At 37.7% G+C, this 16,088-nt stretch overlaps 1 protein-coding gene across 1 annotated transcript; it reads left to right on the top strand.

The window, feature by feature from the left end:
- The first annotated feature begins 1,403 nt into the window (after window positions 1–1,403).
- On the top strand, window positions 1,404–2,342 carry LOC119254563 (olfactory receptor 491-like). The gene has a single exon (XM_037521674.1). The coding sequence runs from the start codon at window positions 1,410–1,412 to the stop codon at window positions 2,340–2,342; it is 933 nt and encodes a 310-aa protein (XP_037377571.1). The 5' UTR covers window positions 1,404–1,409.
- The last annotated feature ends 13,746 nt before the right edge of the window (window positions 2,343–16,088 follow it).

The raw sequence follows: 16,088 nt of genomic DNA on the forward strand, positions 1-16,088 counted from the left end.
TATATAATATTTTGTTGAAAAACAAGATATTACTTTACTTTACTTAAATTAATTTTATAAACTTCTCTTTTACTGAAGTAACATTGCAGTATAACATCATGTAGACTTCAGATGTGCGGGATTATAAATCCATACATATGATTTTATTCTCTGCTGAAGGTCCAACTCCATCTTTCATGAAACAATTGAAACCTTATACCTTAATTTCCCACCCCCTCTTCCTTCTCTTCTGGTAACCACTAGTTTGATCTTATAGTTTTCAAAGTTTTTTTGTTTCTGTATGTACCACGAGGAATAAAATCACAGGGTGCTTGTCTTTCTTCCTCTGACTCTACTGTCTTCATTGTTTTATGTCTCCACACCCTGGGTCTTCGAAATCTGGTTCTCCACAACCTATTCATTACACTAATCATGCATTCATTTCTTGATATGTTGTTCTTTAGCCCATTTCATTCCTAAGGATGAGCTACCTGTGATACATATAAAACACAGAGTAATAGAGACTATGAACAAGTTAGGAAGAGTGAAACATTAACAAGCAAACCACAGAAACCATAATCCAGAATAAATAATGACAATTTTGATATCTTCAAAAAGTGATATAAAGGGTTATTTCATTAATCCTTAGGAGTCAGAGAATGTTTGGGATAGAAATGAATCTTTATAGATGAGGAGAAGCTACACAGGGTAATGATGGTGGGAGATGGGAAAGAGCCAAGCAGGAGACAGAGAAAAACAAAGGCTAAAGAGGATAGAGAACACTGAGGTGATTCTAAATATTTCAGAAAAGTTTGGTTAAGTACAGGTGTTAGATAAGTACAAGTGTTGGATCCTGAACAGCAAGCAAAGAATCATATACATGTGATATATGATATATGAGAAGGTATACAGAGTGTGGTGCTAAAGAGTCTAAGCTTCATAGTGAAGCAGTAAAAAAAAAGAGCTAAAAAAATTAAGGGAATCCATTTGACATGATAAACTTTTTATTTTGGCAAGCAGTCACTTTGACAGATTCATTGTGATCGATAAGGGGACAAGAAGAACGGTTGGGAAATATACACACATATATATGAAGAGGAAAATGACAAGGTATGGAGAAGACTGATTTGAGATATTTGTAGGATTTCCAACTGGACTCTCCCAATAAATGATTAAACCTATTTTTTTTGAGAGATCTGTCTAGATGTCAAAGTTGAGAGATAGAGAAAATAACCAAAATTCTAGTAAAGGTGAATCAGCCTGCTTTTTTGCAAAGAAGAAACAAACAAAATTTCTGTAGAGCACATGTTTACAGCCTCAGTAGAGGAAGAAATGAATCTTAGAAATAACCAAAGAAAACCAGCAATATGTTTCATAAGTATGGACTAAATAAATATTCACATTTCCCTCAACAGGCATCATTCACAGAGATGGAGGTTGGAAACCACACTGGTGTGACAGAGTTCATCATCTTGGGGCTAACAAAGGACCCTGCAATTTCTGCCATTTTATTTGTGCTATTTCTACCAATATATACTGTTACTTTGGTAGGCAACATCAGCATAATCACATTAATAAGAACCTGTTCCCAGCTCCACACACCCATGTACCTCTTCCTCAGCCATTTGGCTTTTGTAGATCTTGGGTTTTCCTCTTCAGTGACACCTATAATGCTTACAGGATTCCTTAGAAATGGAATGACACTCCCTGTTACTGGCTGTGAAGCCCAGCTTTGTTCTGTGGTTTCATTTGGTACAACTGAGTGCTTCCTGCTGGCTGCCATGGCCTATGATCGCTACATGGCCATCTGTTCTCCCCTGCTCTACCCCACCAAGATGTCCCCCAGAGTCTGCAACCTCTTAGTGGGAGCTTCCTACTTTTGTGGGTGTGCGAATGGTTGGACATTTGCTATCTGTGCAGCGATTCTGTCTTTCTGTGGCCCAAATGAGGTAGACCACTTTTTCTGTGATTTCGCCCCTTTAGTGAAACTTTCCTGTTCTGATATCTCCATTATTCAAATTATCCCTTCTATCTCTTCTGGATTCGTCATTATGTCTACAGTGTTAGTCATCTCTTTCTCCTACATTTTCATCCTCACCGCCATCCTGAAGATGCGCTCCACAGAAGGACGACACAAGGCCTTCTCCACTTGCACCTCCCACCTCACAGCCGTCACTCTCTACTATGGAACCATTACCTTCATATATGTCTTGCCCAAATCTGTCTACTCAACTTACCAGAACAAAATCATATCTGTGTTGTACACGGTGGTGATCCCCATGTTGAATCCCCTCATATATAGTCTGAGGAACAAAGATGTCAAGGAAGCTCTAAAAAAGGTAACTGCTGGAATATTTTCTTAGCATCCATTCTTAACATTTCAGATAAACTCCCCCTCCCAAGGACTGCACTGAAATCTATTACTGATCGCTTAGAGTCACAGCACTTTTTATTTATTTATTCATCAAACAATATTTTATATTCGCTTGCACCAGACCTTATTCTTGTGTGCTACACTTATTAACAAGATTATTCCCCATAAAGATTCTGTTAAGTTCTATTGTTATTTTTATTCTTACACCTAAATTGTGTGGGCAAAGAAATATTATGTATGTAAATTAAAATTAATTAAAGGGGGACCCTTTCCTTGATCTCAGCTAAGAGAATCAACCCAAAAGTCAAGGCACAGCAGAAATGGCCTTGCCAATAAGATGTGTCAACAACAAAAATTGTCTCCTTGAAAATAAAAATCCAAATTCCTTGAATGTAAGACCTTAAATACTTAGGGTAGATGTTAGCAATTTCCTTGTTCTCCTCAAAGCATAGGCCAAATAGAAATGTTAAGCAGACACTTGTAGGACTTCCCCTGTAAAATTTCTTTAAAATATTTAAGTGTTTGCCTTGCTGATTGTATACAATCCACTCTGTGAGGCTCAGAATTTTAACAGCCTTCCCAGAGAATCTGGAGGCTGTAACTGGGCTTGAGTCCTTGGTTTTAATTCTTTAATAAACTCACTTACCTTACTTGGTTCAGTTTCTTTAAGTCAACAAGTCGCTAGCCCAACTCACACAGATAAGAAGTTTTGGGACCAGTTTTGAACAAGAAAGTCTGTTCCAAAATAAGTTTCTCCATTTAATTTGCAAGAAATCCCATTATGTGCATATTGTAAGTTCACCTCAGTTTACAGATGGGGATACTGATCCTTTGAGTGATCCAACAGTTTTTCTGGATAGGTGAACTTAAGACCTGAATACAGAGGAACGAAGTCCTCTAATTCCATGCATTTAATCTGTATTTTCACAGCAGTCAGTCCATTGATTTCACAACATTACAGAACTACAGAATTTGAGGGGTTCAGGAAGAACTCAAGCCTAAATTGTTATTTTATATCAGTTTTTAGAACCAACTCTAGCCGCACAAATGTATAGGTTGTGAAGACTCCAAGACAAGGATGACAATGGGAAAGCTAAGCTGATTCCCGTTTCTAAGAATTCAAGCTTCAGCCCTATAAGCCAGAGAAACTGTATGTCTATCCACATTTAAATGCTAAAAACAAAGAGCAATTTAGTATATGATTTTATTTGTAGGAATAAAAGCAAATTGTCTTTTAATTCTAAGTATTGCAATTAGTTGTTAACTACAATCATATTTCCATAGTCTGGGGTTATAAACAAATAGGCTTTAGAAAAAGCCTCAGAATGTTCTCAAAGATGCATTAAATGTATTTGCTGATAATATTCTAACCTCATTTACATCATCATGATGAGCAAGGAAAGAGTAAGGATAGATTTTCTTTCATCTCAAGCAACACTGATACAATGGTTTAGAACATGTGTAAGAAAAACTTTGATCATAAACCCATCTGTCTCAGTGTAATGGGATGAGAGAAGTAAGGATTGGCAAATATTAGGACTTGATTAATGAAAGAGAAAATATTTATAGTATATTTTTAAGGAAAAATATAGAGTATTTGTAACAGTACTGCCAATTTTAAGTGGAAAATATGAACAATGATTGAAAGATAGCAAGGATAAATTAAAACACCAATAATTGTCTTTAAAAATGTGCAAAGGGAAACCGTTTCTATACTTACAACTCTTCAGAGACCAAATGTGTATTTTCCCCCGTACCAACCTAATGGAAAATCAATATTTTCTATATATCCAAACATCAGTTTGATGTCCTAATTTTTTATTCAGTCATGACACTACCAATAGTGTCAGACTTCACAGGTTTAAGGACTCAGTCTCACCAAAAAAAACCCTTAACTTCAGACAGCAATTGCCAGTAATGGGTCCCCAAGGTACCTACACTTCTGTCCAATTTGGCTTCAAAGTCAGGGGTTCCCACAACCCCCTTGCAGGTTTGATGATTTGCTGGAATGAGTCGTAGAGCTCATGAAACATTTATTTACATTTACCAGTTCATTATAAAGAGATACCACAAAGGTTACAAATGGACAGCCAGATACAAAATATAGTATATTTTATAATGAATACCTATGGCACAAGGTTGGGAAAGATCCCTAGGGAGGAGCCTCTGTCACCATGGAAATGGAGTGCAGACCCCCTCCTGGCATATGAGTTAGAACATGGAGATCTTCAGAAGTCATGGAAAGCGTTTGGATTTTATTCCAACAGGAATGGAAAGCTCTTAAATGGGCTTTTTCAAATATGTCTAATCTATTATGAATATGTTTTTGAAGATCACTCTAGTTGTTGTATGGAAAATTAATTAAAAGAAGGAAGAGGGAAGACAGGATACCCATGAAATTAATAGTCTAGATCTGACATGATGGTGCAATGAACTAAGGCAATTGCATTGTATTTAAAGAGAAATTGACCTATTCAAGATATAGTTGTATAAATAAAAAGCAATAAAATTTTAAAATATATAACCAATTAGTGGTTACCAGAAGAGAAAGGAGAAACATTCGATAAAAGGGAACATTGTATGATGATGGGTAGAATTACATTATTAGTGGTGAAATAATATAGCATATACACATTTTGACTTTCACCAATACACACTTGAATCTTAGGTAATGTTATAACGCAATGTTACTTCAGTAAATAAAATACATGGAAGGAGTTGAGGATACCTAAAAAATGTTTGACTTGGATTATTTGGTGAATGTGAATGGGATATCATTTATTAGCTAAAAAAAATCATGTTCAGAATTGCTATGCTACAGAACAAATTATTCAAAACTTAGTAGCTTAAAACAAAACTATTTTATTATATATTATACTGCAATATTTTGAGAATCAGGAATTCAGATTGGGTTTGCTTTACCAGGTCTTCTGTTCCATGTGGCATTAACAGGAGTCATTAGGTGATATTCAGGTGGCATCTTGGCATATCAAGAGAATGCAAGTTGACTTCATTCAGATCCTGGTTCCTTGACAGGGATGACTTGAAAAACTTTCCTCTTCTATGTAGTCTTATAGTCTCTCAATATAGTTCAATAAGACAGTAGCTGAATTTCACACATGGGAGGTCAAAACTCCAATATCATGTGTCTCAAAAATCTATAAAGGAAGCTATAGTGTTTCATTTCCATAATCTTCTATTGGTAAAACCAGTCACTAAAGTCAGTCCATATTCATGGAGAGTACAGCTTTCAGTGAAATAGCAAAGACTGTATAGCTACTCCAAGCTACCCACAATTCTTCTGACCACACTTATTTATGTATTTGCCACATGCCAAAATATGAATTTGTTCCCTCAAACATCATGCCATTACAGCATCTGAGCTGAGTCCATCATCATAAGATCAAGTTAGGTTCAGGCATGAGTGATGTTCTTTGAAGTTAACTGCTCAAATACAGTGCTTGTTGATTTAAGACCTAGGAGCTAAAGAGGCAAGTCATATGATCCTTACCCACCTATTGGAATCTGTAGCTACAGGGGTAGCTACTTTTGTTCATAAAGGGAGAATACAGGAGTCACACAGCAAAACTGCCCATGAACATCCCAAAATCCATCTATATACATGTTGGCATTTTTTCAAATAAAGACCCAGTCCTGCTCTCTCCTAAAAAAGTCTCTCTTAGCTCTGCTTGCTGGGCTATCAACACTCTGAATCATTCTTGCTTATTAAAGAAAAAAAATGTAAATCATGATATAGCTGAGTAGCTAACTTTCTTGGCCTATTTCCTGCCCACTATAGATTGGAGTTTAAGGACCTCTGCATTCTCTTTCTCTTGCAATTCAAACGGTATATTTGGGTATATTTACCTAAAAAATTTTTGAGGTAGTTATTGGGGGTATGCAAATAAAACCTCAACAAGATATCACTTTACTCCCAATGGAATATCTAGAATCACAAGGTCAGATCATAGCAAGTATTAGTGAATGCATCCAGAAAATGGACTTTCTTTTTCAAACCCATGTTTGGGATAATGTTTCTTTTGAGTTTGTTATCGTCACCATCACCAAATTTTAAGTGAATAAACAGAAATTGCATTGGTTAGTAATTTATCCCAATCATATGATCAGTAAGCAGATGAACTGTAATGCAACCCAGAAATGTTTGATTTCAAAGCTTGTGCCCTTTATGCTCCAATGTCCTAAAGTGAGTTTAAAATATAATGGTGGGGGCCTCCCTGGTGGTGCAGGCCGTTGATCACAGCACTGTGAAGCTGTCCGCAGTCTCTGCAGTGGAGGTTCAATCCCAGGCGGCCACAGAGATATCCACATGGCGCGGTAGACCTCTCCTATCTCTCCCGCTGCTCCCCTCAGCAGTGTATTTCAGTAGATCTGCCTTTTCTGTTCCCTGCTCTGTCTCTGGTGAATCCTTTCACCCTTCTTCACATCTGGCCTGTACCCCGGTTCTTGTATGCATGAATAAATAAATCTAAAATATATATATATATATATATATATATATATATATATATATATAAAATGGTGGATGGGGAAAATGACTGTTGACTCCATTACTCATTCATGTAAATATTTGCTGAATGTCAACTAAGGACTAGTGGCCAAGTTCAGACATAGATCAGGTCAGCAAGTTCAGGTCAGTCATAGATCTGACCTTGTCCCTCTCCATATTAATATCTCTAGTGAGGTAGACAAATATGCTAGTCACTATCTGAAGTCAAGTATGTACAATATCAGGAAACTTCTCAGAAAAGACTTTGAAAAGCTGTTCACCAAGTGAACCCAATCACTAGGGCCACACAGAGGGCGGATCTCCAGCTAAGATTTAGGAAATAACCAGTATTAAATATTAGACATTTTCTACTATCTCTATTAGACTCTGTCTATATAAATATTATTGTTTTCAAAGTCACTAAGTTTTAGCATGGAGGTTCCTCAAAATATTAAAAATAGTATACCATACGACACAGCAATTTCATTCCTATGAATCAACCCAAGCAATACAAAATCGCTAATTTGAAGGGCTATCTGCTCTCCCGTGTTCCTTGCAGCACTATTTACAATAACCAAGTTATGGAAACAACGCAAGTGCCCAAGGGCAGGTGAGTAGATTAAGATGTGGTATATAAACAGTGGAATACTATTCAGCTATTTAAAAAAGATGAACTCTTGCCATTTGCAACAACATGACTGGAACTGGAGGAGATTATGCTAAGTGAAATAAGTCATAGGGAGAAGGACAAATACTGGATGATATCACCCTCTTTTTCTATGTAGAATGTAGAGAAAAAAACAGAACTGACAAAATTATACTAAAACAAAGCCTAGATTATTAAAGAGAAACCCCGCCCCCCAGGAAGAGACCAGCACCAGCACGCAGCACCGGGCTGCCCGGTAAGCTTGCGCTGAAAAGGGGCGCGCTGGAAAAGCAGACGCGGAGCGGGAGCGGGGTCGGGATCGCCTGGAAAAGCAGTGCGGTTGAAAAGAAAACGCGGATCCGGACCACAGCTGCCCAGGTCCCCGCGCCTGCGACCTAGGCTTGTGGAACCAGGCGCCCAGTGAGCAGGAACCAGGCGCCCAGGCACAGGAGCGGGGTTCAAAAGGCGCCATTCCCGCGCCACTGAACTGGGCTACAACCCGCGTCCTGGAACTGAGGGCTTTGAAACTGAGACCCGGGGCACGAAATTCGGGGCGTGGGTGCTCCACGACGGTGGGGCACAAGGCAGACACAGCACCCCAAAGCCTTTGAGGTTTACCCTACCATTCCCGCTCTGTTCCCTGTCCCACCGGGTGGAAAAATCACCTCCCAAGGGCTCTAGGAGAGATCTCTGGCGCCACCTAGTGACTTGAACCAGCAGAGGCTCCTGGAGGAGCCAGTGACCAGCTGGGGAGTTAGCCCATGCCGGGCCCCTTCCGACCAGTAGTCTGAGGCCACAGGGGGAACAAGCACCCACAGCCGGGGCAGACCAGGCGCACAGGGGAGTGTGTCCCCACATCGGCATTTTAGAACAGGGACCTTTCTCCAGTAAAGTCTGCTTGAAACTGACATATGGCTCCTGGAGGAACCAGAGGGGAGCAGAGAAGCTCACCCAAGATGCCGGCCAGTCCCAGCAACACAGTGTCCCAACGCATACGGCAAATTAGAAAACAGACAGTAGGGAGTAGAAGAACCACACGCAACCTAGCAACTCCCCAGGGAAAAAGCACACCACAAAAAGAAAACCAGCCCCCAGATAGCAACGACAGTAACTTGGAAGAACTTCTGAGCCTTCCAGAAAGAGAATTTAAAATTGCCATGATTAAAAAAGTTATAGAAGTCATAAAGGAAAACAATGATCAGAAGAAGGAAATTGAGTCCCTAAAGAGGGAAAACAATGGTCAGAAGAATGAAATTGAGTCCCTAAAGAGGGAAGTAAAAGAAATGCAGGAGACCAAAGAATTAATGGAAGAACTAAAGAATTCTGAGAAAAGCAATGAAAGCAGAATAGATGAAATGGAAGAACGAATAAGTTCTCTTGAAGACACAGAAATAAAAAGAACCAAAACAGAAAAGGAAAGAGAAGTACGACGGAAAAAGAATGAAGAAAGACTTCGGGAACTACTGACTCCATGAGGAAAGGAAATATAAGAGTTATAGGAATACCAGAAGGAGAGGAGAGAGATGTAGGAACGGAGAAAATATTCAAAGAGATAATTGAAGAGAACTTCCCAAATGTGAAGAAGGAGTTGAAAATTGATATAGAAGAAGCAAGAAGAACACCAAACTTCCACGACGAAAGGAAAAATACAGCAAGACACATAATAGTAAAGCTCCCAAGAATCCAGGACAAGGAAAAAATAATGAAGCTGGCAAGAGGGAAGAAACAGATAACATTCAAAGGAAAGCCAATCAGGCTGACATCAGACTTCTCTGAAGAAACACTACGGGCAAGGAGAGAGTGGAGGGACATAGTCAACAGACTCCAGGAAAACAGATGCCAAACAAGAATACTCTATCCCGCAAAGCTCTCCTTCCTCTTTGAAGAAAGAGTATGGACCTTCCCAGACAAACAGAAACTCCGGAATTTCATTACAACTAAACCCCCACTCCAAAAAATTCTACAAGGAGTCCTAAAGCCAGAACCTCAGAGGGGCGAATAACAATGAAAGAAGGCCAAAAAAAAAAAAGTTATTAAAAGAATAATTAAATAAAATCAAAGGAAAGACAAACACAATGGCAAATACAGATGCTAACATATCAATATTAACTCTAAATGTAAATGGACTAAACTCTTCAATAAAAAGACACACAGTTGCAGCCTGGATTAAGAAACAAAACCCAACCTTTTGCTGTCTCCAGGAAACACATTTAGCTACAAAAGATAAAAATAGGCTCAAAGTTAAAGGATGGAAAACAATCCTACAAGCAAATGGACCAAAAAAGAAAGCAGGAACAGCTATACTTATATCAGATAAAACAGATTTCAAACTCAAAAAGATAAAAAGAGACCCCAATGGTCACTACATTATGATCAAGGGGACAATACTTCAAGAAGAAATAACACTCATTAACATATACTCACCAAACGAAGGAGCACCAAAATATATCAGACAACTGTTGTCCTCTCTGAAAACAGACATCGGAGAAAACACATACGTAGTGGGAGACTTCAACACACCACTATCAACAATGGATAGATCAACAAGACAAAAAATAAGTAAAGAAACCAAAGCTCTAAATAAGGATCTAGAGCATTTGGGCTTAACAGACATCTATAGAACACTAAACCCCAAAAAAACAGAGTACACATTTTTCTCAAGCGCACACGGATCATTCTCCAGGATCGATCACATACTGGGGCACAAGACAAATATCAACAGATACACCAAGACTGAAATCATATCAACCATCTTTTCTGACCATGAAGGCATCAAACTAGAAATAAACCATAAAAAGAAGGCAAGGAACTTTCCTACCTCATGGAGATTAAGAACCACACTACTGGAAGACCACTGGACTAATGAGGAGATCAAAGAAGAAATTAAAAAATTCTTTGAATTGAACGACAAGGAGGACACCAATATCCTAAATGTATGGGATGCAGCAAAAGCAGTAATAAGAGGAAAATATATAGCAATAGAAGCTCACATCAAGAAACAAGAAAGAACTCAAAGAAGCAACCTAATCTCGAAGCTCAAAGATCTAGAAAAAGAACAACAAAAAAAACCCAAAACCAGTAGAAGAAAAGAAATAATAAAAACCAAAGCAGAAATAAATGAAATTGAAACTAAAAAAACAATCCAAAAGATCAATGAAACCAAGAGCTTGTTCTTTGAAAAAATCAATAAAATAGACAAACCCCTAGCCAGGCTCACAAAGGAAAAAAGGGAGAAAGCACAAATAAACAGGATCATCAATGAAAGAGGAGAAATCACAACGGACACAGCAGAAATCAAAAGAATAATCAGTAACTACTATGAACAGTTATATGGAAACAAGTTTAACAATCTAGAGGAGATGGACAAATTCCTACAACTCTACAATCACCCAAAGCTAGATAAAGAAGAAATAGAACACCTAAACAGACCAATTACAAGCAGCGAAATTGAAATGGAAATCAAAAATCTCCCCAAAAACAAAAGCCCAGGACCTGATGGATTTACAAATGAATTCTACCAAAGATTCAGAGACGAATTAGTGCCTATCCTTCACAAACTCTTCCAAAAAATTGAGAAGGAAGGGACAATACCAAACACGTTCTATGAAGCCAACATTACACTAATACCAAAACCGAACAAGGACAACACAAAAAAGGAAAACTACAGGCCAATCTCCCTAATGAACACTGATGCAAAAATCCTCAATAAAATTTTAGCTATCAGAATCCAACAATGTATCCATAAGATAAATCACCACGACCAAGTAGGATTCATTCCTGGAACACAAGGATGGTTTAACATCCGAAAATCAATCAACGTTATCCAACACATCAACAAAAAGAAATATAAAAACCATATGATAATATCAATAGATGCTGAGAAAGCTTTCGACAAAGTGCAACACCCATTCATGATAAAAGCCCTTGAAATTCTTGGGATACAAGGAACATACCTCAACATCATAAAGGCCATCTATGACAAGCCAACAGCCAGTATCATTCTCAATGGTGAAAAGCTGAAAGCAATTCCATTAAGATCTGGAACAAGACAAGGATGCCCTCTCACCACTGCTTTTCAATATAATACTGGAAGTCCTAGCCAGAGCAATAAGACAAGAGAAAGACATCCAAGGATCCAAATAGGAAAAGAAGAAGTCAAACTATCACTATTTGCAGATGATATGATAATATACATAGAGAACCCCAAAAACTCCACAGAAAAACTAATTCAACTCATCAATCAATTCAGTAAAGTGGCAGGATACAAAATCAACACGCAAAAGTCAGTAGCCTTCCTATACACAAACAATAAATCTGAAGAACAAGAAATCAAAAAAACATCCCTTTTTTATTGAAACAAAAAAATCAAATATTTGGGAATAAATCTAACAAAAGAGGTAAAGGACCTATACAAAGAACTATAAACACTGTTAAAGAAATAGAAGAAGACACAAAGAAATGAAAGACATCCCCTGCTCATGGATTGGAGAATAAACATTATTAAAATGGCCATCCTTCCAAAAGCAATATACAGATTCAATGCTATTCAATCAAAATTTCAATGTCATTCTTCAAAAAAATAGAACAATTATTGATGAAATTCATATGGAATCACCAAAAACCCCAAATTGCCAAAGCTCTCTGAAAAGAAAGAAGGGAATAGAGGCATCACACTCCCAGACTTCAAACTATACTACAAAGCCATAATCATCAAAACTGCATGGTATTGGAATAAGAACAGACATACAGACCAATGGAATCGAATAGAAAATCCAGAAATAAACCCACAGATCTATGGTCAACTAATCTTTGACAAAGGAGCAAAGACTATGCATTGGAGCAAAGAGAGTTTGTTCAATAAATGTGCTGGGAAAACTGGGTCGCTACATGCAAAAGAATGAAGCTTGACCACTACCTCACACCATACACAAAAATCAACTCAAAATGGATTAAAGAACTAGACATAAGACCTGAAACCATAAAATATATAGAAAGAAATATAGGCGAAACGCTACGTGATTTGCACATAAAAGACATCTTTACAGACACATCACCCAAAGCAGTGATAGTGAAGGCAAAGATAAACAGCTGGGACTACATCAAATTAAGAGCTTCTGCACAGCAAAAGAGACAATAACAAAAACAAAGAGAAACCCCACCAACTGGGAGAACATTTTTGGCACACAACACTAATGATAAAGGACTGATCACAAAAAATCTGCAAAGAGCTGATGAGACTAAACAACAACAAAAAATAATCCAGTCAAAAAATGGGCAGAAGAGCTAAAAGAAACTTCTCTGAAGAGGAAATGCGAATGGCCAACAGCATATGAAAAAATGTTCAACATCACTTGTCATCAGGGAAATGCAAATCAAAACTACCATGAGAATACCATCTTACACCAGTGAGAATGGCCATATTAAAAAAACTAGCAACAACAAATGTTGTCGAGGGTGTGGAGAAAAAGGAACTCTTCTGCACTGTTGGTGGGAGTGCAAACTGGTCCAACCACTATGGAGAGCTGTGTGGAGATTTCTGGGCCTACTAAACATAGAGCTTCCATATGATCCAGCCAATTCTCCTAGGTATTTACCCAAAGGACACAGAAACAATCAATTCAAAGAACACCTGCACCCCTATGTTTATAGCAGCACTGTTTACAATAGCTAAGCTTTGGAAACAGCCCAAATGCCCAAAAATAGATGACTGGATCAAGAAGATGTGGTACATATATACCATGGAATATTACTCAGCATTCCAAAAAGATAAACACATGCAATTTGCAGCAACATGGATGGCGCTGGAAGGGATCATGCTCAGCGAAATAAGCCAAAAAGAAAAAGAAAAATACCGGATGGTCTCACTCATAGCAGGAATCTAGAAAACTTAAATAAGGGACCAGGAAAATGAATAACTATAAGAAAGTGAAATCAAAATCAACAAAAAAACTATAACCAGAGACACTTTTTGGGGGGCGGGGGTGGGAGGGGAGGGATTGGGGTCAGAATGGGGGGGCTGCAATTGTATGGGGAATATAAAAAATAAATTTTATTATTTAAAAAAAAATAAAAAAATAAATAAAACAAAGCCTAGAAAATTACTGTAGAATTAAGACTGCTGGATATGGAGGGGGAGTGGTGGTTGGAAAATTGTGTAGGGGGCCATATGGCCAGGATAAAAGACTATGGGTTCTTGGATGGTGGGGGTTGGGTGGTGACATACATCTGAAAGGGGTGAAACCAAAATCATGTCGTGTTGTAATCCTTAATAAAGAAAAGTAGAAAGGAAGAACACATAAACAAGGTTAAAAAGAATTTTAAAAATAAAGTGATTAAATTTTGGAATGTTTGGGCCTCCCCTGGTGGCACAGGCAGTTGAGCGCAGCACTGCAAAGCTGTCTGTAGCCTCTGCAGTGCGGGTTCGATCCCTGCCGGAGGGTCCCATATGGCGCAGCAGACCTCTCCTGTCTCTCCCGTTGCTCCCCTTAGCAGTGTATTTCGTCAGTCTGCCTGTTCTGTTCCCCACTCTGTCTGGTGAATCCTCTTACCCTCCCAAGCATCTGGCCTGTACCCTGGTTCTTGTATAAATAAATAAATATTTTTTCAAAAATAAATAAATTTTGGAATGTTTTATTACATAATAGCAGATATCCAGAACAATCTACATGTGTATATATGCAGATGCTTACAGTGCAATTTTTTTCGACTAGTTTTTCTCTTTTAAAATGTTATAATAAGATATTCTATTTCTTCTTTATCTAGCTTTGGGTGATTGTAGAGTTGTAGGAATTTGTCCATCTCCTCTAGATTGTTGAACTTGTTTCCATATAACTGTTCATAGTAGTTACTGATTATTCTTTTGATTTCTGCTGTGTCCGTTGTGATTTCTCCTCTCCTCTTTCATTTATGATCCTGTTTATTTGTGCTTTCTCCCTTTTTTCCTTTGTGAGCCTGGCTAGGGGTTTGTCTATTTTATTGATTTTTTCAAAGAACCAGCTCTTGGTTTCATTGATCTTTTGGATTGTTTTTTTAGTTTCAATTTCATTTATTTCTGCTTTGGTTTTTATTATTTCTTTTCTTCTACTGGTTTTGGGGTTTTTTTGTTGTTCTTTTTCTAGATCTCTGAGCTTCGAGATTAGGTTGTTTCTTTGAGTTCTAGAACACCTAAACAGACCAATTACAAGCAGCGAAATTGAAATGGTAATCAAAAACCTTCCCAAAAACAAAAGCCCAGGACCTGATGGATTTACAAATGAATTCTACCAAAGATTCAGAGACGAATTAGTGCCTATCCTTCACAAACTCTTCCAAAAAATTGAGAAGGAAGGGACAATACCAAACACGTTCTATGAAGCCAACATTACACTAAAACAAAACGAATAAGGACAACACAAAAAAGGAAAACTACAGGCAATCTCCCTAATGAACACTGATGCAAAAATCCTCAATAAAATTTTAGCTATCAGAATCCAACAATGTATCCATAAGATATTTCACCACGACCAAGTTGGATTCATTCCAGGGACACAAGGATGGTTTAACATCAGAAAATCAACCAACGTTATCCAACACATCAACAAAAAGAAATATAAAAACCATATGATAATATCAATAGATGCTGAGAAAGCTTTCGACAAAGTGCAACACCCATTCATGATAAAAGCCCTTGAAATTCTTGGGATACAAGGAACATACCTCAACATCATAAAGGCCATCTATGACAAGCCAACAGCCAGTATCATTCTCAATGGTGAAAAGCTGAAAGCATTTCCTTTAAGATCTGGAACAAGACAAGGATGTCCACTCTCACCACTGCTTTTCAATATAATACTGGAAGTCCTAGCCAGAGCAATAAGACAAGAGAAAGACATCCAAGGATCCAAATAGGAAAAGAAGAAGTCAAACTATCACTATTTGCAGATGATATGATAATATACATAGAGAACCCCAAAATCTCCACAGAAAAACTAATTCAACTCATCAATCAATTCAGTAAAGTGGCAGGATACAAAATCAACACGCAAAAGTCAGTAGCCTTCCTATACACAAACAATAAATCTGAAGAACAAGAAATCAAAAAAACCATCCCTTTTATTATCGAAACAAAAAAAATCAAGTATTTGGGAATAAATCTAACAAAAGAGGTAAAGGACCTATACAAAGAAAACTATAAAACTGTTAAAAGAAATAGAAGAAGACACAAAGAAATGGAAAGACATCCCCTGCTCATGGATTGGAAGAATAAACATTATTAAAATGGCCATCCTTCCAAAAGCAATATACAGATTCAATGCTATTCCAATCAAAATTTCAATGTCATTCTTCAAAAAAATAGAACAATTATTGATGAAATTCATATGGAATCACCAAAAACCCCAAATTGCCAAAGCTCTCCTGAAAAAGAAAGAAGGGAATGGAGGCATCACACTCCCAGACTTCAAACTATACTACAAAGCCATAATCATCAAAACTGCATGGTATTGGAATAAGAACAGACATACAGACCAATGGAATCGAATAGAAAATCCAGAAATAAACCCACAGATCTATGGTCAACTAATCTTTGACAAAGGAGCAAAGAC

Source organism: Talpa occidentalis, unplaced genomic scaffold, assembly GCF_014898055.3.
Source record: "Talpa occidentalis isolate TD23 unplaced genomic scaffold, MPIMG_talOcc4v2.1 talOcc4.3, whole genome shotgun sequence".
NCBI lineage: Eukaryota > Metazoa > Chordata > Mammalia > Eulipotyphla > Talpidae > Talpa > Talpa occidentalis.

Bases quoted from the DNA above. Each gene is read 5' to 3' on its own strand.
- LOC119254563 (XM_037521674.1), top strand. From the start codon at position 1,410: ATGGAGGTTGGAAACCACACTGGTGTGACAGAGTTCATCATCTTGGGG.